Source organism: Mixophyes fleayi, chromosome 10 (genome assembly GCF_038048845.1).
Source record: "Mixophyes fleayi isolate aMixFle1 chromosome 10, aMixFle1.hap1, whole genome shotgun sequence".
NCBI lineage: Eukaryota > Metazoa > Chordata > Amphibia > Anura > Limnodynastidae > Mixophyes > Mixophyes fleayi.
The window spans coordinates 13,943,037-13,965,514 of NC_134411.1; the positions used below are offsets into that span (position 1 = coordinate 13,943,037).

General features: G+C 40.9%; 1 protein-coding gene across 7 annotated transcripts in view; it reads right to left on the reverse strand.

Moving 5' to 3' along the window:
- The window catches only part of TNNT3 (troponin T3, fast skeletal type), a 34,313-nt gene that overhangs the window by 2,114 nt on the left and 9,721 nt on the right, over positions 1-22,478 (reverse strand). For 4 of the 7 annotated variants that reach the window (XM_075187899.1, XM_075187898.1, XM_075187897.1 and 1 more), the window contains 8 exons: positions 10,641-10,659; positions 9,736-9,781; positions 8,852-8,968; positions 7,968-8,045; positions 7,243-7,356; positions 5,418-5,527; positions 4,990-5,080; positions 507-547 (listed from right to left, as the gene is read on the reverse strand). In XM_075187899.1, coding sequence (XP_075044000.1) covers positions 507-547; positions 4,990-5,080; positions 5,418-5,527; positions 7,243-7,356; positions 7,968-8,045; positions 8,852-8,968; positions 9,736-9,781; positions 10,641-10,659 — 616 coding nt within the window. Of the gene's footprint in view, positions 1-506; positions 548-2,702; positions 2,744-4,989; positions 5,081-5,417; positions 5,528-7,242; positions 7,357-7,967; positions 8,046-8,851; positions 8,969-9,735; positions 9,782-10,640; positions 10,660-22,319; positions 22,341-22,478 lie in introns of all 7 variants that reach the window. The other 3 variants (XM_075187896.1, XM_075187894.1, XM_075187895.1) reach the window with 2 other exon arrangements.

The following is a 22,478-nucleotide window of genomic DNA, read 5'->3' on the forward strand; positions in this document are numbered from 1 at the left end:
CATGGAATGTCACGAAATTAATAAATGTTCTTCGTAAAGCTCTGCGTAATATGTAGGTTTATATAAATTATGGGTAATAATTTCTGGCATAGATGATTTACTGGGCAACCAAGCGCTACGGAATTTGCTGGCGCTATATAAATAAACGTTGATGATGGCAAAAATAAAATTAAATTTAAGAGCATTAAAAGTAATTGGTATCTCTATTTGAGAAAATATTGTATTAATCATTGTGATCCTGGCTGTTGGATTTGTTTTTTTTTCCTGGAGATGTATGTCAGATGTATGGTCAGTCTTGCTAAAAACCATGCAACATTGATTTTAAGGACTTACAGGGGGTGGTAATGTGAAATCTTAATTCACTTTAATTACGGGAAGACTTTTAACGGCTTAGAATATTTGATTCTGGAAATATTCTAAGATAGGTATATTTGGCTGAGGTATAGAGGAGTGGATTGGATGCAGGCTGGGATTGGAAGAGGGTTTGGGAAACTAGAGCTACTTACTGTTTTTGGAGCTGATCAATACGGTTCCTGAGGGTTGTAACCTGTTAAAACAACATACAACCCATTTGTGTTGTTGAGTCCTGTAGAGCTCCTTACCTCCAGCCCCCTCACATCCCCAGGGACCGCAGACTGTATGTAGGAATTCTGTTACCTCGCTCCTTCTTACCATGGTAGAGATCCACATGTGTAAGAAATGAGTGGCTGGCGTGTCTTGTCTGTGTCCGATGACATACACACACATATCCTAGACGTGCTAAAGCACACAGCTACCTACCTTTTCATAACACCCAGGCTTGGGCCTGCAGCAGAGGCGCTTACCTTTTCGGTGACCAGAATAAAACCCTTATGACTCTAAGAACACCAAGAGTGCAAGTCGGTCCATTCCAACATGGGGTGCATGGTAAAGGATTGTCTACAAATGTAAGTCTTGTTATATTCTTTACCAGACTACACTCGCTATGTAGCGGTACTGTACAAGAAGTGTTACTAAACTACACTCGCTATGTAGCGGTACAGTACAAGAAGTGTTACTAGACTACACTCGCTATGTAGCGGTACAGTACAAGAAGTGTTACTAGACTATACTCGCTATGTAGTCATGCTGTACAAGAAGTGTTACTAGACTACACTCGCTATGTAGCGGTACTGTACAAGAAGTGTTACTAGACTACACTCGCTATGTAGCGGTACTGTACAAGAAGTGTTACTAGACTACACTGGCTATGTAGCGGTACTGTACAAGAAGTGTTACTAGACTACACTCGCTATGTAGCGGTACTGTACAAGAAGTGTTACTAGACTACACTCGCTATGTAGCGGTACTGTACAAGAAGTGTTACTAGACTATACTCGCTATGTAGCGGTACTGTACAAGAAGTGTTACTAGACTACACTCGCTATGTAGCGGAACAGTACAAGAAGTGTTACTAGACTATACTCGCTATGTAGCGGTACTGTACAAGAAGTGTTACTAGACTACACTCGCTATGTAGCGGTACTTTACAAGAAGTGTTACTAGACTACGCTCGCTATGTAGCGGTACTGTACAAGAAGTGTTACTAGACTACACTCGCTATGTAGCGGTACTGTACAAGAAGTGTTACTAGACTACGCTCGCTATGTAGCGGTACTGTACAAGAAGTATTACTAGACTACGCTCGCTATGTAGCGGTACTGTACAAGAAGTGTTACTAGACTACGCTCGCTATGTAGCGGTACTGTACAAGAAGTGTTACTAGACTACACTCGCTATGTAGCGGTACTGTACAAGAAGTATTACTAGACTACACTCGCTATGTAGCGGTACTGTACAAGAAGTGTTACTAGACTACACTCGCTATGTAGCGGTACTGTACAAGAAGTGTTACTAGACTACGCTCGCTATGTAGCGGTACTGTACAAGAAGTATTACTAGACTACGCTCGCTATGTAGCGGTACTGTACAAGAAGTATTACTAGACTACGCTCGCTATGTAGCGGTACTGTACAAGAAGTGTTACTAGACTACACTCGCTATGTAGCGGTACTGTACAAGAAGTGTTACTAGACTATACTCGCTATGTAGTAATGCTGTACAAGAAGTGTTACTAGACTACACTCGCTATGTAGCGGTACTGTACAAGAAGTGTTACTAGACTACACTCGCTATGTAGCGGTACTGTACAAGAAGTGTTACTAGACTACACTCGCTATGTAGCGGTACTGTACAAGAAGTATTACTAGACTACACTCGCTATGTAGCGGTACTGTACAAGAAGTGTTACTAGACTACACTCGCTATGTAGCGGTATTGTACAAGAAGTGTTACTAGACTACCTTACATTATGTGCCTAAGCATGTTGCTGCCTGAAGCACGGGTCCCATCTATATACACAGACTATTAGAGACATTTATATTGGTACAATATATAATAAAGAAGCCAAAAATTGCATGATCACTCCATAGAATATCCTTATTAATTCTATAACTATTACTACCTCGGAAATCCCAAACTCACTTGTTCTCATTAGGTACAATCCTGTCACCTTGTATGTAATGATCCTGTTTGCAGTCCTAGTGTCCTTTTTGTCTTCTTCTACAACATCTCATTACACCTCTGCCTCAGACACAAGCCCGGTCGTACCAGTCCCTAAGCTGACACACGCCCGAACAGACAATCCTGACTTTGCTCCCTTCAGTCGGGAGATCTCTACTTACAACTTAGAGAGTTCTTCCACTCTCCTGTGCAGAGTCGTAGTCTAAGAGAGACCGAGATAAGCATGTGAACAGAGCATAATGGTGACCATGTGTGCGACACGGTGGGACGTCTACATTATAAATGATGTGAACTGATTCTAGTGCTACTAACTCTTATACACTGTGTGCTGAATTCTTATGGCATTAAGTGCCAATGAGGCATGCCGTGTAACATTGTTCTTCCCATTCTCTTATCTCCACTTTAAGTGGACTTGTCAGCTACCATTTTGTGGAGAGAACCAATACTCATGAGAATGCTTGTCAATGCACAAGGATCTAGTGACACCAGTGAAGCATGAGGTAATTTTCGCTTCAGACTCTCCTTCTTGTCACGTTCTGCCTCAGTGATGTCACTAGCGCCATCTGAATAGATAGATAGCTGACAAAATGGCTGCCTCCACTTTGCTAATGGGTCTACCTTAATGCTAAATGTTGTAAGCTAGGTGCTTGCTCTGTCTCACAGTGTGTGACTACCATCGACAATAAGAGTGTACACTACTTTATTACTGACACTAACTGTATTCAATGTGTATACTGCTTTGTCTCTGTGAGAATACACAATGTAATTAAGGTAAATATTTTGTGGGCGTCCCACTGTGATATAACTAAATGTGCAGGTCAGTTTGATATTTAGACGCTACTTGTACAAATGTCAAATTTAATCTGCTTTTGTAGCCCAAATGGTGACTAAAATAAACCAGTCACACTAAATGACACTAGTGTTAGTGCAGTCTCCTCTGTCTGATCAAGGAGAAGGCATACAATAACAGGTGAAAACATTTCTGTAGACTGACATTTACTGGAAACATCACATAAATCTATATCTACATTTTTCATGTCAAAGAAATTTTTGCTTGTGAAATAATATATGGCCTTTAGGCAAGTTTGTAGCACAAACATTATGGTACTGCTGCTTCATCAGAATCGTGTATGTTGTATGTGCTCAGTTTAAGGGGTAGATTTACTAAAGCTTCTAAAAAGTGGAGGTGTTGCCCATAGCAACCAATCAGATTCTAGCTATCATTTGTCTAGTACATTCTAAAAATGATAGCTAGAACCTGATTGGTTGCTATGGGCAACATCTCCACTTTCCCTTTTTAAAGTCTTTAGTGAATCTACCCCTGATAGTTTAGAACAAAGTCTGATTGTATATCTCTTTGTGATTTTAATAAATAACCAAATTGAAATATTTAGGATTTTGCTGTAATATATTCATTATTAGTTTTTCGCCTTTATTTTTAAACTGATGCTCGGAAAGAGTGCTGATCTCAAAGTACACCAAAATACAGGCCAAAATATAAAGATATGGTACAGAACACTGAAAACATAATCTACAGACAACACTCATGGGTGCATTTTTCCAGGAATTCACTGCTGTATATTGAATATTCTATAAAAGTTCTGATATTCAATATAAAATTATTCATAAATGAGATTCCTGTTACATACTAAAAATGTCAAATTACTGAACCAAACAAAGATTTGTGTAAACTTCTGATTACTATAAATAAAGCTAAAATAATTGACAAATTTCTTTTAACAGTATAATACATTACATACATTGATAGAGGATTCTACATCCTGACATGTAAAAGATTAATTAAGAGAAAAATGCCACATGTACTTTATCAATACATAGACACTACTAATAGGATAATCTGTGATGGTGTCTCACTTGTGGTTACAAAAAAGTAAGCAGAAAATGCTTATTATATATATAGGAATATATTGGGAACATACAGAATAACATTTCCCTTACTGTAGTTAATATGTATAATTGAAGTCACTTTCAAGTTTGGTGACCTGTAGAAAAACTCTTTGTGCTTATATACCATTAAAAAGGGACTCCTAAGGTGATTTGGCCATTATTAAATTAAAGTGGACCTGTCGCCTACACACAGTGGAGACCTCTATTTTTTTGGGCTGAACCAGGATGCAGCCTGTCAAATTGCTAGGAGTTGAGATGACTGAGGCACTGCCTGACTAATATTCATGAGGCCTGACTTATATTCATGAGATACTGGTTCCTAGAGATTTGATAGGCTACATTCTCATGAATGTTCAGCAAACACATTGACTGCCTTGACTGTCAAGTGACAGGGCAATTTTAATGTGCAACAACCAATGTCGGCTATTACCCTATATTGATAGAATATATGTAAATTGTTAAATTCTATAAAAAACAAACAAAGTTGATTGATTTAAATAATATGGTAATGTGCATGTTAATAGTGCACGGAGCACTCACCTCGTATTTCTGTTTCTTAAGTTTCTCTCCCATCTCAAACTTCTCAGACTCAAGTTCATACAGCCAGTCCCACAGTTCCTTAGCCTTTTCCCTATTACAGACCAACAGGTAAGTCAGATAGACAGGTTCTACCAGCCACACATTGGGCTAGATTTACTAAACTGTGGATTTGAAAAAGTGGAGATGTTGCCTATAGCAACTAATCAGATTCTAGCTATCATTTATTTAGTACATTCTACAAAATGACAGCTAGAATCTGATTGGTTGTCTGCTGTAAAACCCCAACATACGGACATTCCAAAAATAAAAATGAGAAATAATTTTGATGACGATGACCCTTTACAATGTGTTTTTTTTTCATGAAGTCAAATAGTGATAAAATACCGCAGTGCGTCTCTGTAGCATCACATTTAAACCTGGGTGTTTACCTGAGTTTATCCTCAGTCATGTGGTCTACATTCAGGGGCTTGCGACGATCTGCCAGAATCTTCTTCTTCTGCTCACGGGCTGTCTGCTTCTTGCCTCTCTTCTGGTCGGCCTAGAGAAAGGGAAACACTAAACCGTGAGGACGGCAGATCTTCCTGCTCAAATGGGTGACACATTGGAGACGCTGGAGAACACTATACCGCATTTACCGAATTAGTACCAGGGCAGACATTTGGAGATTATATTGCACAATTAGTCAGTGACAGATTTCCGGACACTGATTGTTTTGCATATTGAAGTCATGAAAGATTGTGATTTCTAGCACTTAAACGACTGCTAAATCTGCGATACAATTTGATCCAATATGAAAAGTCAATGGACCTCATTTAGAGTTGGACGCAAAGTCCGTTTTAGGCGCATCCAGCAAAAAAACACCATCACGCATGTGCAGAAAGCATAAAATCCGCCTACTTCTTGGACGCAATTAACACTTGCGACAGCTTGCGACTCACTACGAGAGAATGGGAGGAACACGGATTTGTGAAGGCGTGACCATGTAAGTAAATCCTAGTCGCAGTGAGGCGCAGACGCAACACACGTCAAAACAGGGCTAAAGCTGTGCGGCAGAAATTAGGTGGCGCAAGCGTTAGCTAGCTGCAGGAACTGCTCGCAGCTCGATAGGGTATTACGAGTGGGATGTAACTGGGGTTGCTTGCCACTCATTATACCCTACCAAGCTGCGGCACACTCCCACTCCTAAACTTCTTAAACGAACTTTGCGTCCGACTCTAAATGAGGTCCAATGTGTGCATTCGCATATCGGTATGTAAAAGTTCCCTTATTCTTATGAGGAGTTGAGATATATGTAGAACCAGTGGTGGAAGTGTGCTGGTACACGTTGGTATGTCATACCGCCACTTCTACTGCCTTCATGGTTTAAATGTATAATTCCATTCAATTACATTTTCCATACCGCCACGTAAACATTTCCACTTGTATTATTTCTTTCACTGCGACCTTCTCTCCTCCTTCATCAGCTATTTTAGACTGGGATAAGCTTGCTGTAATGCCATTAAATGGTCTTAAGTTTCCCACACTAAATATCTGGTAATGGGTCCTACTTGCTGAATTTGTCATCAATTTATCTACAGGAACGTGTGGCCAAATTGCATAGATTAGACCATATGGCGATTAGATCCTTTGTTGGAATAACAAAAGCACTTGTTTCTTGGTTGGATGATACCCCAGAACATGCTAATGGGGGAACCATTGACCAATCAAATTTTTTATTATGTCCAAAGAAACCCTGACCTATTTTAATGGTTCAGATAATGGCTTGGTTGACCGCATGAGCTTTATGACAGATAAACAAACCTGCACCAATGTAGCCAGCATTAATCAGCAGGACGTGTCATGTACACAGGAGCAATGATGAAGAAACATTATCTTAAATATGTTTAATTCTAATAAGCTTCCAATATGCATTACTATATATTTGTGAAAGGTACTTGTCACTATTGTATAGAAAAGTGCATCTGTGGTTCATTCATTCTTTTAGAGTCTAAGGGCTAGATTTACTAAACTGCGGGTTTGAAGAAGTGGAGATGTTGCCTATAGCAACCAATCAGATTCTAGCTATCATTTTGTAGAATGCACTAATAAATGATAGCTAGATTCTGATTGGTTGCTATAGGCAACATCTCCAGTTTTTCAAACCCACCGTTTAGTAAGTATACCCCCTAAGTTCTGAGTTCCATAGACGGAGCTGTATATATTATGTTATTACACCGTTGCCTGGTCTGCCTTAACCTCTGTAGACCCTCTCACCTTGGCCAGGTAACTGCTGTATGTGGCCCCCATGGAGGACAAAGCCTTCTTCTTCTTCATATCATCCTCAGCACGTCTAATGGCATCCTGTTCCTCTCTCCTTGCCTTCTCCTCCTGCACAAAGAAAGCATTATGAGGATGAGTGGCAGGTAGTAGAAGTATTATTGTGGTTGTAACTGTATGTCCTGTTTATGGGATGAAGTAGAGCTATTTTGGTGCATGTGTTGCAAGGAGGACGTGCAAGAAAAGTAGCATTTTGCTGAGATGTCTGTACAAAATAGAACAGGACACATAGGCAAACCGAGGAGGGGTCTCCTAGTGCCTGGAAAACCCCCTCCAAACCTTGGGCACTGTATAATTGAGGTGGCTGGACCCTGCCCCCGCTTCACACGCCTCTGCATGAAAAGGGAGAGCTGCTTGCACCTAACATTAGTGCATGCAGCATTGCTCATGTATATTATAGGGATAGGAAGAGTTGGAGAGCAGCCAAGCACTGTCTAATAATATAGCCACGCCCCCGTGCATGCTGGTCATGCCCACTGGTGGGGTGGGGTGGAAACCCCCCTCTAAAAATCCTGCGTTTGCTCCTGGGACATGGAAATGGCATATGCATGTTTTATGTAGGGTTTGACACTCTAACAAGTCCTTTGGAGGTGTGCAGAGTCTTTGAAGGGTGTTGTAGACCAAGAGTAATGTGATGATAACGCATCTTAGACCGTACTCACAGCCATTCTGTTCTGACGCTCCTTCTCTTTCTCTGCTCTAATCCTCTGCTGGTCCGATCTCTCGGCTCTACGTTTCTCCTGAGAACCACAGAACAATGGAGTGATCAGAAAGAATGTCCTTACCAATAACATACTCATTTAGGTGAAACAATTCTAAAAAGTACAATAAACTCATCGCTACAGCAAACATCAACATTTATTTATATAGCGCAAGCTGATTCCATAGCACTTTACCATCAAATGTCACTGGGTACATGCAGCAATGTTCAGCAGATCCAACAAATGTCCTCATCAAGAAGGAACAAAGCCAGCTTCTGACTTAACACCACATTGGTGTAGGCTTTACAGGATCATTAAAGCTTATCTGCCACTTTGCAAAGTGAGTTTGTGCAGCCCGTGACGTAAAATAAAAGAGATAATACAGTAATCATAAACCAAAATACCTTCTACAATTAATAGGTCATTTGCTATGTTAACAGGTTAAAATGGTGCTGGTGGAGAAGTTACTGCAAAAAAAGGTATTTAAGGATTTTTTTCAGCATTGCATGTGACAGCTCTGCCACCTAGTGGACAAATGTGGCCATTGATACAAAAAATTGTACTATATTGCATTCAAAAGAGATGTTAAAACTGGTTTCTACAGTATTATAGAGCACAGATTCCACTGTGCATTACTATCTGTAATAAATATATACACATAACCACATTATACAATTTCCTGCATAGTAAAATACATGGAAGAGCCCTAAAATAGCCACTGGGCTCTGCTTCTTCCTCCATCTATGGCCCAATTGATTTGCCTGGTACTTTGCTAAGATTCCTTGTTTACCTCTAAGTTTTATTTACAGTGAAACCTCAGACACAGAACAAGAAGTGTATCTTACAATTCTTTCCTTCAATCCAATGAGCTCCTCTTCCTCCTTCTTGCGGCCTTCAAAGTGCTGATCGATGAGAGACTGCAACTCAATCAAGTCCTTATTCTGTCTCTTCTTTTGAATATCCTGAAGACAAAGCAAAAATAACTTGTAAGATGACTAAACTACTGACCAGCCATCTATTATCCATTGAGATTATAATGTCTAGGAATAAAGCGGCAATAATACAACATTATATTATTAGCCACAGAACGTTTTCTCCAGATAAACTATAACAAGAGGGCAAGCCTATTTAACTATCAGAAGTGGTATCTGTATAAAACAATAAAAGTACTGACAGATGTGAAAAACTAGGCTAAACCAATATCTAAAGCAGCAGTAAAAACTTAGACAAAAAACTGCTTTAAAAGTGACCTGACCTTACTAAATATGGACCTTATAGATTACTAGTGTTTACATAAATAAAAGTTTTGTTTCTTTAAACAACTCTTTTATTTATGTTTTTAATGATATTTCTGTTTGACTGAAGGATACCAATATTTACACACAATGGGGCATATTCAATTGTTGGCGGAAACGTTATTACGGTAAAAGTGCGCGGAAAAAACATTATTACGGTAGTTCTCTCGCAGCTCCTTGAGCCGTGAGCTGAAATCCAGCTACCTACTACCGTAATAACAGTAGTAGTTTTAATGCCGCGGAAACCCGCGACAATTGAATATGCCCCAATAAGTCCCCATACGGTGGTCAAGGCTCACCGTTAGACATCATACATGCTGTGTGACTGATACATATCCCAAGGTTCCGGGGTAACCCCGCAGGGGTTCAATCTGAAGTGTCCTTCAGATTGAATGTCTGACCACTCTAGTGAGGTATACACTTAATGTACTTACATCAAAGTCAACTTTCTCTCCTTCTGGGATTTTAGGTGCAGTGAGCCTGGAACATAAATATATTTTATTACTGAAGATTCCTCCCAATGCCTATTGCAAATGAAGAAATTAAGATTAGTGACTACAGGAGCAGTGCATTGTAAATATGCAAGATTCATTGAATTGTGAAGATCGGTTTGTGGCTGCAGAGTGGTATAATTTGTGCCAGTGTGTATTGGGCACATTTAGTGATAAAGAGCCTGAGGGGTATATTTACTAAACTGCGGGTTTGAAAAAGTGGAGATGTTGCCTATAGCAACCAATCAGATTCTAGCTGTCATTTATTTAGTATATTCTACAACATGACAGCTAGAATCTGATTGGTTGCTATAGGCAACATCTCCAATTTTTCAAACCCCCAGTTTAGTAAATATACCCCTGAGTCTAGTTCTCCATCATCTTTTGATAATTCAGCCCTGATGGCAATCTTCAAATAGTTCTGGCAGGGAAAGCAGCCGCTGAAGACTGCTGGGCTACAATACATAACAATATTATTTTCAACACAACCAACATTAATTTCTATACATACATACGTATGTTGTCCTATAGAACCAAATGTAAATAGAATGTATGTAAGGAGATCTATACTACATAAGTCAGGTGTGATACAATTGCTTCTCGTGGCTCATTGAGTTTGGATTTACAAGCAAGTGTTTTGTCCCAGTGTCCTATGGCTACCACACACTGTAATACACACCAGGGAAGATACTGTAGAATGTGACGGAATTGTGCAGGTTTATAGGAACATAGGCATTGTACCCTGCAAGCCACAGTCTAATGATGACCTGTGTGTGATATCAGGCATGTACGGGGAGCAGAGTGCAAGCTTTGTCTGCCATTGTGTAACTTAAGTGTTTTTCACTTACTTGGGTTTTGGCTTTTCCTCTTTATTTATAAATTGAGAGAAGGGAGAGAAGAGAAAAGGGATTGGTGAATTTAAAAGAAAACAATTACTTTTCTAAGAACTGAGAATTGGGTTGAGAGAGGTCAGTAAGGGAAAGGCATAACAGAAGAACAATCAAACAGGAGATAACCATATAGATCACATGGATGCATCTCTGAACCCCCAACAGTGCAGGTTGATTGTCTTTCATTGAACAACACCTTTTAAGAAGTATTAGATCTCAATTCTACAGCTGGTTCTAAAGTACTATATCCTGAGGTCAAAGACTAGAAGTGTGCGTGTTTAAATCAGGTTTGAACACCTAGACAAATAACTTTTGCCTCTTCAGTGATTGTGTGCTGGGACTACAAGTCCCAGCATGCGCTGCCAATCTATGACTAGCTATGTACTAACACAGCACGGAGGACATGATAAAACAATGTGATCCCTTCATATGTGTATAAAAGCAAACAAAAGTTTAATTGACTTATATGGAGTTTTTTTTTATTATAATATGTGGCAAAGTTTTACATTTGTGTTGCTTAAATTGATCTTTGTTGTATACCCTTACTATAGATTATATACACCAGAAACTAGCTCAAAAGAAGTCATATTGTTTCCAAATAAAACCCCATTCATACTGCACCAAAATCCCGGGTTTTTCCCGGGGCGAGCTCAAACGACCCAGGTCTTGGTGCAGTATGAATGGTACAAGTCAATAATCCCGGGTCTAAAAACCCGGGTCTTCAACCAGGGATTTATCGAGGGGTAATTCCCGGGTCGTACCCGGGTTGCCTGCACTAAGAATGGTGCAACACGGGTTTTTCAACCCGGGTTGCACAGAAAACAAGATGATTGGCTGTCTGCCTGTCTCTGGAGGATTTAAAGCAGGAGAATACAAAGAATGTATATGAAAAGAAGGGCAGTTTACAGAAATTTTATTAATGGCTATTACATACATAAATATACCATTGGGTATACATGATTGGAGATATATGGAGTAGGCATACCATCACTATTGTACTTTTTTATATATATAAATCATGCTAATAGATAGAGTATATTTCCCTTTAAAGGTTACTTGTCCTGATTAAAGTGCAGTGCTGTGTATTTATTTGGGTGTCTGATGTAGCCGATATCCCACATTACAGAGGTACAAAGTCTGGGAAATACTAGTTGTGTAAAAGGAAGCAAAGTTCAGGTTTTTCTGCCAGGATTTAAACACTGGAGCAGCATCCAGTCTTCATTTTTCAGCCAATGAAAACTGCTCTGGTGATGACTCCCACAAATTGCCAGGGCACAGACTTGTGCAGTATGAATGGGGTCAACCCGGGAAATTCCCGGGTCCGAGGTGCAGTATGAATGGTGTTTCTGAGCTGGGACGCTCTGAGACCCTGCAAAAACCCGGCTTCAAAAACCCGGGATATTGCCGGGGCGGCAGTATGAAAGTGGTATTATTGATGTTTTAATAACTGTATCAATAACTGACATAAAGAAATGCCCTCAAGACCCCTGACTGTTCAGAGAGAGAATATCATAAAGCAAAACACAGTGCAAAACGTTAGAGGGAAAAAATCAATGCACAGACAATCAAATGATTCGTTAATGGAGAAAAACAGGTCATTCCTTCATCTAGAGACAAAATGGAATGTGACAGAGGAAGATAAAGTGCAAATTATAAAGGTGAGGAGAAAGTGGGGTTGGAACAAACATGGTACAGAAGAGATAAAGCATTGGTTGACATACATGACATTTCTAGATAGATGAGAGTGACATTGAAGCTCTAGGTCAGGACTGGACAATCTGTTGCTCTCCAGGTGTTGTAAAACTACAAGTCCCAGCTTACCCTGCACATTATCGGCTCGTTATCAGCTAGCAAAGCATGCTGGGGCTTGTAATTTCCTAACACGTGCAGAGCCACCAGTGGTCCGACCCTGCTCTAGGTATATGAAATGGGCAGTGAGGTTGTAGGTGGGTGAAAGTGGATATCATTTCTAGAAAGATAATATTTCTAGTAAAGATATAAGAAGATAATAGGGCAAGTTAAATCTAGATTGATGATATATAGACAGTAAAAATATAGGCATTTAAGAGGGTACATTCTAAATAGTAGAGTTGGACAGCGTAGTTACATAAACAGGGAAGTGAGTTCTATATATATTATTGTGGCAGAGAAGGTATAGGCAGATACGAGGGTCCATTCTAGATAGATGAGACAGACAGGGAGGCTATAGGCAGATTATAGCATAGGTTCTAGACCAGTAAACACCAACCTGTGTGTGTCAGTTCTAAACAGACAATAGGATCAATATAGACAGATGAGAGGGGAAGTATGTTTTCTAGATAGATGATAGGATCAGAGAAGATAGGATGATAAGAAGGTTAGTAAGTTTTAGATAGATGCTAGAATTATAGAAGCTATATATTCAGATGAGAAGAGAAGAAAGTTCTTGGTAGATGATATGATCAATGAAGATATATACAGGTGAGAGGGAATGTAAGTTCTACATAGATGATAGGAATAGTAGAGCTATATAGACAGATGAGAGGGGAAGGAAGCTCTAGATATATATTAGGATTAGTGAAGCTATATAGACAGATGAGAGGGGAAGGAAGCTCCAGATATATATTAGGATTAGTGAAGCTATATAGACAGATGAGAGGGGAAGGAAGCTCTAGATATATATTAGGATTAGTGAAGCTATATAGACAGATGAGAGGGGAAGGAAGCTCTAGATATATATTAGGATTAGTGAAGCTATATAGACAGATGAGAGGGGAAGGAAGCTCTAGATATATATTAGGATTAGTGAAGCTATATAGGCAGATGAGAGGACAAGAAAGTTCTTGATAGATTATATGATCAATTAAGATATAGACATGTGAGAGGGAAGGTAAGTTCTAGACAGATAATAGGAATGGTGGAGCTATATAGACAGATGAGGGGATAAGTCAGTTCTAGATAGATGATAATATCAGTGAAGATATAGGAATATGAGAGAGGACGTAAACTCTATATAGATAATAGGAAAAATGAACCCATAAAGGCAGATTAAAGGGGAAGTAAATTCTAGATAGTTGATAGCAACTGTGAAGATATAGGCAGACGAGAGGGATAGTGATGCTATAGATGAAGCAAATGATAGGGTAGTAAGATCTGCTCTAGATAGATCATCTATCTATCTATCTAACATCTGCCCAATGTTCTAGATAGATGAGATGTACTGTAGTAGTGCAAAGAAGAGAGCAACTATTATATTGATAGTTGAGATGAACAATTAAGCTATAGGCAAATGATAATGCATGTTCTAGAAAGATGGACAATATTAGTGCAGGTGAGATGGACAGTAAAACTATATAGGCAAATGAAAAGTAAAGTTAATTCTAGAAAAAATAAATAGATATTGAGAGTATAGGAGATAATAGAGTAAGTGAGTTCTAGAGAGCTGAAATGAGCAGAAGTAGTGCAAGTGACAGTGGAGGTACGTTTTAGAGGTGGACAGTGAAGAGAGGAAAAATATAGGGAAAGTAAATTCTAGATAAATATTGTGGAAATGGAGCTATAGGTAGTAAGTTCTACGATTAAATGGATATCAGTAATACTGATGAGTGTGCAAGTAGATTCTAGAAAGATGATATATGTGTTAATAGTGCAGATAAGAATGCAAGTAAGTTCTAGAAACACTAGAAGGGCAGAAGTTGGGTAGGTGATAAAGTAATTTCTAGAGAGATAAGATGGACAGTAGTAGTAGAGATGGGAAGGTAAGCAAGTTCTAGATAAATATGATCTATGTTGGAGCTATAGGCAGATGTAAGCAGTTCTAGAAAGATAAGATGGACAATAAAGCTATTTAGACAGATAATAGGGTAAGTAAGTTATAGAAAGACTTGATGGGCCATGCATGAAAGACTAGATGAATTAAATGGACATTGTAGTTTTAGCCAATTAGTATATACAAGCTCTAAAAAGATGAGATGAACAAAAGTAGTAGAGAGGAGAGGGCATGGATAGAGGAAATGAACCGTGAAGCTACAGACTACTGAGAAGGGAATTACATTCTAGAAACATGGTGAACAGTGCAGTTATAGGCATATGATGAGGTACATAATCTCTAGACAGTACATATACCTATACCAACATTGCCAAAGTGAAAAGAGGGATAATCTAGGCCACACCCTGCTCTGCCCAATCATGGTAAGAAACACCAAAGCCACACACATTAAGAGAGCGGTCACAGACCTGTTGGTTGCTTACACAAAGGACTTTCTACTGAAAATCATGACTGATAACCGGTATGAGATGGACAGTGGCAGTGCAGGTAAGAATGAAAGTAAGTTCTATATAGATGAGATAGGCACTTCGATGCTATAGGCAGACAATAATGTCAGTAAGTTCTACTTAGAGGAGATATAGTTTGTTAGTGCAGATAACAGTAGAAGTAAGTTCTAGATAGATGAGTGGAACAGTAAAGCTATATAGGCAGAAGAGAGGGGAATTAATTTCTACATAGATGACGTGAACAATTAAGTTACATGCAAATGAGAGAGGAAGCGTGATCTAGATAGATGATAGTGACAGTAAAGATAATTGCAGGGAATAAGGGTGAATACTTTCTAGATAGATGAGTTTGAGAGTAAATCTATAAGTATATGAGAGGGGAAGTAAGTTCTAGAGAGATCATAGGGACAGTGAATACATATCCAGAGAGATTTCATACAGTTGAGATGAACAGTGCAGCTATTTAGGCAGTTGATATGGAAAGTAAGTTCTAGTTGGGTGACATGAACAGTGATATAGGTATTAGAAAGACGAAAGGATTGGGACAGTGAAAATATACCAAATATGAGGGGAGGTTCACAAAGACAGGGAAACAGTGAAGCTGTAATTAAATGGGAAAGTGAAGCCCTAAGTAGATGGCAAAACAAATCTTTAGGTCATTGATTCCAAACCAATGGGAAGACCCATTTTTGTGTCATTTTACCAGGCTTGATGTGTATCAGCAATTTATAGTTCACAGTTGAAAACTGAAGCTATAGGCAGATGAGAAAGTAAAGCTGTAGGTTGATTGGAAAGTAAAGTTGTAGACAGATACAAGTTAAGCTGTAGGTTAATTCAGATAAGAAAGTGAAGCTGTAGGTAGATGGGACAGTGAAGCTTTAGCCAGATTGAAAAATTAATCTGCAGCCAAATGCGAAAGTGAAGATATAGGTAGATGGTAAAGGGAAGCTGTAGGTAGATGGGAAAGCAAAGTTATAAGTATATGGAACAGAGAAGCTTTAGTCAGATAGAAAGTGAAGCTGCAGGCGAATAGGAAATTAAAGTAGTAAGTAAATGGGAAAATAAAGCTGTAGATAAATGGGAAAGTGAAGTTGTAGGTAGATGGGAAGGTGAAGCAATTAGCAAGATAGAAAAATGAAACTGCAGCCAAACGGGAAAGTGAAGATATAGGTAGATGGGAAAGTGAAGCTGTAGGTAGATGGAAAGGTAAAGTTGTAGCAAGATAGTGAAATGAAACTGCAGGCAAATGGGAAATGGTAGATTGGAAGTGAAGTTAAAGGAAGATGGATCAGTGAAACTTTATCCAGATAGAAAATTGAAGCTGTATGCACATGGTAACATTAAGCCATAGACAGATATCAAAATAAAGTTATAGGTGTATATCTCTAAAAATTCAGCAATAGGCAGATGGGAAAGTGAAGCTGTAGGTGGATAGGAAAGTGGAGCTGTAGGTGGATAGGAAAGTGAGCTGTAGGTAGATGGGAAACTGAAGCTGTAGGCAGATGGGAAAGTGAAGCTGTAGGTGGATAGGAAAGTGGAGCTGTAGGTGGATAGGAAAGGGAAGCTGTAGGTGGATAGGAAAGTGAGCTGTAGGTAGATGGGAAACTGAAGCTGTAGGCAGATGGGAAAGTGGAGCTGTAGGTGGATAGCAAAGTTGAGCTGTAGGTGGATAGGAAAGTGAAGCTGTAGGTGGATAGGAAAGTGGAGCTGTAGGTAGATAGGAAAGTGAAGCTGTAGGTGGATAGGAAAGTGGAGCTGTAGGTGGATAGGAAAGTGGAGCTGTAGGTAGATAGGAAAGTGAGCTGTAGGTAGATAGGAAAGTGAGCTGTAGGTAGATAGGAAAGTGGAGCTGTAGGTAGATGGGAAAGTGAAGCTGTAGGTGGATGGGAAAGTGGGGCTGTAGGTGGATAGGAAAGTGAAGCTGTAGGTGGATAGGAAAGTGGAGCTGTAGGTAGATAGGAAAGTGAAGCTGTAGGTAGATAGGAAAGTGAGCTGTAGGTAGATAGGAAAGTGGAGCTGTAGGTAGATGGGAAAGTGAAGCTGTAGGTGGATGGGAAAGTGGGGCTGTAGGTGGATAGGAAAGTGAAGCTGTAGGTGGATAGGAAAGTGGAGCTGTAGGTGGATAGGAAAGTGGAGCTGTAGGTAGATAGGAAAGTGAGCTGTAGGTAGATAGGAAAGTGAGCTGTAGGTAGATAGGAAAGTGAAGCTGTAGGTAGATGGGAAAGTGGAGCTGTACGTGGATAGGAAAGTGGAGCTGTAGGTGGATAGGAAAGTGGAGCTGTAGGTAGATGGGAAACTGAAGCTGTAGGCAGATGGGAAAGTGGAGCTGTAGGTGGATAGGAAAGTGGAGCTGTAGGTGGATAGGAAAGTGGAGCTGTAGGTAGATAGGAAAGTGGAGCTGTAGGTAGATGGGAAAGGGAAGCTGTAGGGAGATGGGAAAGTGGAGCTGTAGGTGGATAGGAAAGTGAAGCTGTAGGTAGATAGGAAAGTGGAGCTGTAGGTAGATGGGAAAGGGAAGCTGTAGGGAGATGGGAAAGTGGAGCTGTAGGTAGATAGGAAAGTGAGCTGTAGGTAGATAGGAAAGTGAAGCTGTAGGTAGATGGGAAAGTGGAGCTGTAGGTAGATGGGAAAGTGCAGCTGTAGGTAGATAGGAAAGTGAAGCTGTAGGTGGATAGGAAAGTGGAGCTGTAGGTGGATAGGAAAGTGGAGCTGTAGGTAGATAGGAAAGTGGAGCTGTAGGTAGATGGGAAAGGGAAGCTGTAGGGAGATGGGAAAGGGAAGCTGTAGGTAGATAGGAAAGTGAGCTGTAGGTAGATAGGAAAGTGGAGCTGTAGGTGGATAGGAAAGTGAAGTTGTAGGTGGATAGGAAAGTGGAGCTGTAGGTGGATAGGAAAGCGAAGCTGTAGGTAGATGGAAAGTAGAGCTGTAGGTAGATGGAAAGTGGAGCTGTAGGTGGATAGGAAAGTGGAGCTGTAGGTAGATGGGAAAGGGAAGCTGTAGGGAGATGGGAAAGGGAAGCTGTAGGTAGATGGAAAGTGGAGCTGTAGGTGGATAGGAAAGTGGAGCTGTAGGTGGATGGGAAAGTGGAGCTGTATGTAGATAGGAAAGGGAAGCTGTAGGTAGATGGAAAGTGGAGCTGTAGGTGGATAGGATAGTGAAGTTGTAGGTGGATAGGAAAGTGGAGCTGTAGGTAGATGGGAAAGGGAAGCTGTAGGTAGATGGAAAATGGAGCTGTAGGTAGAAGGGAAAAGGAAGCTGTAGGGAGATGGGAAAGGGAAGCTGTAGGTAGATAGGAAAGTGAGCTGTAGGTAGATAGGAAAGTGGAGCTGTAGGTGGATAGGAAAGTGAAGTTGTAGGTGGATAGGAAAGTGCAGCTGTAGGTGGATAGGAAAGCGAAGCTGTAGGTAGATGGAAAGTGGAGCTGTAGGTGGATAGGAAAGTGGAGCTGTAGGTAGATGGGAAAGGGAAGCTGTAGGTAGATGGAAAGTGGAGCTGTAGGTAGATGGGAAAGGGAAGCTATAGGTAGATGGAAAGTGGAGCTGTAGGTGGATAGGAAAGTGAAGTTGTAGGTGGATAGGAAAGTGGAGCTGTAGGTAGATGGGAAAGGGAAGCTGTAGGTAGATGGAAAGTGGAGCTGTAGGTGGATAGGAAAGTGGAGCTGTAGGTAGAAGGGAAAGGGAAGCTGTAGGGAGATGGGAAAGGGAAGCTGTAGGGAAATGGGAAAGGGAAGCTGTAGGTAGATGGAAAGTGGAGCTGTAGGTGGATAGGAAAGTGAAGTTGTCGGTGGATAGGAAAGCGGAGCTCTAGGTGGATAGGAAAGCGAAGCTGTAGGTAGATGGGAAAGGGAAGCTGTAGGTAGATGGAAAGTAGAGCTGTAGGTGGATAGGAAAGTGGAGCTGTAGGTAGATGGGAAAGTGGAGCTGTAGGTAGATGGGAAAGGGAAGCTGTAGGTGGATGGGAAAGGGAAACTGTAGGTAGATGGAAAGTGAAGCTGTAGGTGGATAGGAAAGCGAAGCTGTAGGTAGATGGAAAGTAGAGCTGTAGGTAGATGGAAAGTGGAGCTGTAGGTGGATAGGAAAGTGGAGCTGTAGGTGGATAGGAAAGCGAAGCTGTAGGTAGATGGAAAGTAGAGCTGTAGGTAGATGGAAAGTGGTGCTGTAGGTGGATAGGAAAGTGGAGCTGTAGGTAGATGGGAAAGGGAAGCTGTAGGGAGATGGGAAAGGGAAGCTGTAGGTAGATGGAAAGTGGAGCTGTAGGTGGATAGGAAAGTGGAGCTGTAGGTGGATGGGAAAGTGGAGCTGTATGTAGATAGGAAAGGGAAGCTGTAGGTAGATGGAAAGTGGAGCTGTAGGTGGATAGGATAGTGAAGTTGTAGGTGGATAGGAAAGTGGAGCTGTAGGTAGATGGGAAAGGGAAGCTGTAGGTAGATGGAAAATGGAGCTGTAGGTAGAAGGGAAAAGGAAGCTGTAGGGAGATGGGAAAGGGAAGCTGTAGGTAGATAGGAAAGTGAGCTGTAGGTAGATAGGAAAGTGGAGCTGTAGGTGGATAGGAAAGTGAAGTTGTAGGTGGATAGGAAAGTGCAGCTGTAGGTGGATAGGAAAGCGAAGCTGTAGGTAGATGGAAAGTGGAGCTGTAGGTGGATAGGAAAGTGGAGCTGTAGGTAGATGGGAAAGGGAAGCTGTAGGTAGATGGAAAGTGGAGCTGTAGGTGGATAGGAAAGTGGAGCTGTAGGTAGATGGGAAAGGGAAGCTATAGGTAGATGGAAAGTGGAGCTGTAGGTGGATAGGAAAGTGAAGTTGTAGGTGGATAGGAAAGTGGAGCTGTAGGTAGATGGGAAAGGGAAGCTGTAGGTAGATGGAAAGTGGAGCTGTAGGTGGATAGGAAAGTGGAGCTGTAGGTAGAAGGGAAAGGGAAGCTGTAGGGAGATGGGAAAGGGAAGCTGTAGGGAGATGGGAAAGGGAAGCTGTAGGTAGATGGAAAGTGGAGCTGTAGGTGGATAGGAAAGTGAAGTTGTCGGTGGATAGGAAAGCGGAGCTCTAGGTGGATAGGAAAGCGAAGCTGTAGGTAGATGGGAAAGGGAAGCTGTAGGTAGATGGAAAGTAGAGCTGTAGGTGGATAGGAAAGTGGAGCTGTAGGTAGATGGGAAAGTGGAGCTGTAGGTAGATGGGAAAGGGAAGCTGTAGGTGGATGGGAAAGGGAAACTGTAGGTAGATGGAAAGTGGAGCTGTAGGTGGATAGGAAAGTGAAGTTCTAGGTGGATAGGAAAGTGGAGCTGTAGGTAGATGGGAAAGAGAAGCTGTAGGTAGATGGAAAGTGGAGCTGTAGGTGTATAGGAAAGTGAAGCTGTAGGTAGAAGGGAAAGGGAAGCTGTAGGGAGATGGGAAAGGGAAGCTGTAGGTAGATAGGAAAGTGAGCTGTAGGTAGATAGGAAAGTGGAGCTGTAGGTGGATAGGAAAGTGAAGTTGCCGGTGGATAGGAAAGTGGAGCTGTAGGTGGATAGGAAAGCGAAGCTGTAGATAGATGGAAAGTGGAGCTGTAGGTGGATAGGAAAGTGGAGCTGTAGGTAGATGGGAAAGGGAAGCTGTAGGTAGATGGAAAGTAGAGCTGTAGGTGGATAGGAAAGTGGAGCTGTAGGTAGATGGGAAAGGAAAGCTGTAGGTAGATGGAAAGTGGAGCTGTAGGTGGATAGGAAAGTGGAGCTGTAGGTAGATGGGAAAGGAAAGCTGTAGGTAGATGGAAAGTGGAGCTGTAGGTGGATAGGAAAGTGAAGTTGTAGGTGGATAGGAAAGTGGAGCTGTAGGTAGATGGGAAAGGGAAGCTGTAGGTAGATGGAAAGTGGAGCTGTAGGTGGATAGGAAAGTGAAGCTGTAGGTAGAAGGGAAAGGGAAGCTGTATGGAGATGGGAAAGGGAAGCTGTAGGTAGATGGAAAGTAGAGCTGTAGGTGAATAGGAAAGTGGAGCTGTAGGTGGATAGGAAAATGACGCTGTTGGCTGATAGAAAGTGAAGCAAAGGCAAATGGAAAAGTGAAGCTGTAGGCAGAAGGGAAAGTGAAGCTGTAGTCAAATGGAAAAGTGAAGCTTAGGCCACAGGAAGATAGTAAGGTAGATGGGAAAATGAAGCTGTAGGTAGGTGGGAAAGTACAGACTGGAGAGTAAAGCTGTTTACAAATAGAAAAAGTGAACCTGTAGGCAGACAGGAATATGGGAAAAAGAAAAACTAGAGAAGAAGGAAGAAATGAGGAATATGAGAGGAAACGTACATAAACACTGTAAATTTGACAATTCTCAACTTGAGAAAAACAGAGTAAGTTAGTAAATGAGTGAAATATATTTTTTACAGTGGAATAATCATGATTATGATCATGACAATGAGTTAAATAAACATTGCAATTATCTCTCATATTGTTACCTATGAAAGTTATCCCCTTTATATCACTTTTGCTTCTTTACCAAAGTATGTTACCCTCTCACCGATGTCATGGCTATCCCAGTTAATTTAAGGTAAATAAGAAAGACCAAAGTTGGTGTTGTAGGTTGGTAAAAGAGAGGAAGAAACAGAGAAAGAGAATAAGAGGCTGTAGGCTAAGAGGTGACACTAAATGAGGCTTCAGGTCCATGGAAGACAGGAGATTAGGCTGTAGGTGAAAGAAGGGAAGGAAGGGTTGCTGTGGTGGGTAGAGGGAAGTCGAAAAACGTGCCAATGATCTGCAGATCTCTTCAACAATTCATTCATAAGTAGGATGAGAAATGGGGAAAATGTATTTAGTAAATAAGTAAAGAAAATGAAAAACAGGCTGAGCCAAAATGTCAATATGTTGCTCTGGAACAGACATACATCTTTTCTCAACCATTTTTAAATAGCGGTATTATTACTTTAGCTGTAGCTATCTCTAAGTTCTATGTCCAGTGATATAAACATATCAGTTGGAGCAATGTATTTCAAATTCTTTATGATGGAAAGGATTTGAAACTAGTCTAACAACATGAACAAATAAAACTATGTTTGCAGTTCCAGTTTGCTTTAGGGCAGTGGTGGGCAAGAGGGAACCCAGAGGTCCTATGCGGCCCGTGTCACGTAGACCATAGTCATTTACACTCTTAGGCCCTCTTCCTAGTGATTCTGATGTCACAGAGTCTATGTAGCAGGTTTGTCTAAGAATGATCTCTAACTAGTTGACTAGCCAGATATAGATTAACTTCTGTTTGAGCTCTCTGCAACTATAATGTACAGTATTGTGGCCCTTGTAGGGCCATGGGCCACTTACGATAAATATCATGTTGCCCACCACTGCCTGATGGGCCTTTGGCTCAGCCTGAACATCTAATAGGGAATGGGAGAAACTTCAAAACAAATGAGGAGAAAAAAAAGTGCAAATTAAATACCATCGTATTCTTCACCGTGTTCTGCAAGTGAAAAGAGATTGTTAGCTCACTTAACTCCTGTAATTGTAGGCGAGAAATCAGGTTTATGATGGCTTCACCTAATCAACCTTTTATTCCAGAACAACAGGTCCCTCGTGCACAGAATTTCAGATTGGATCA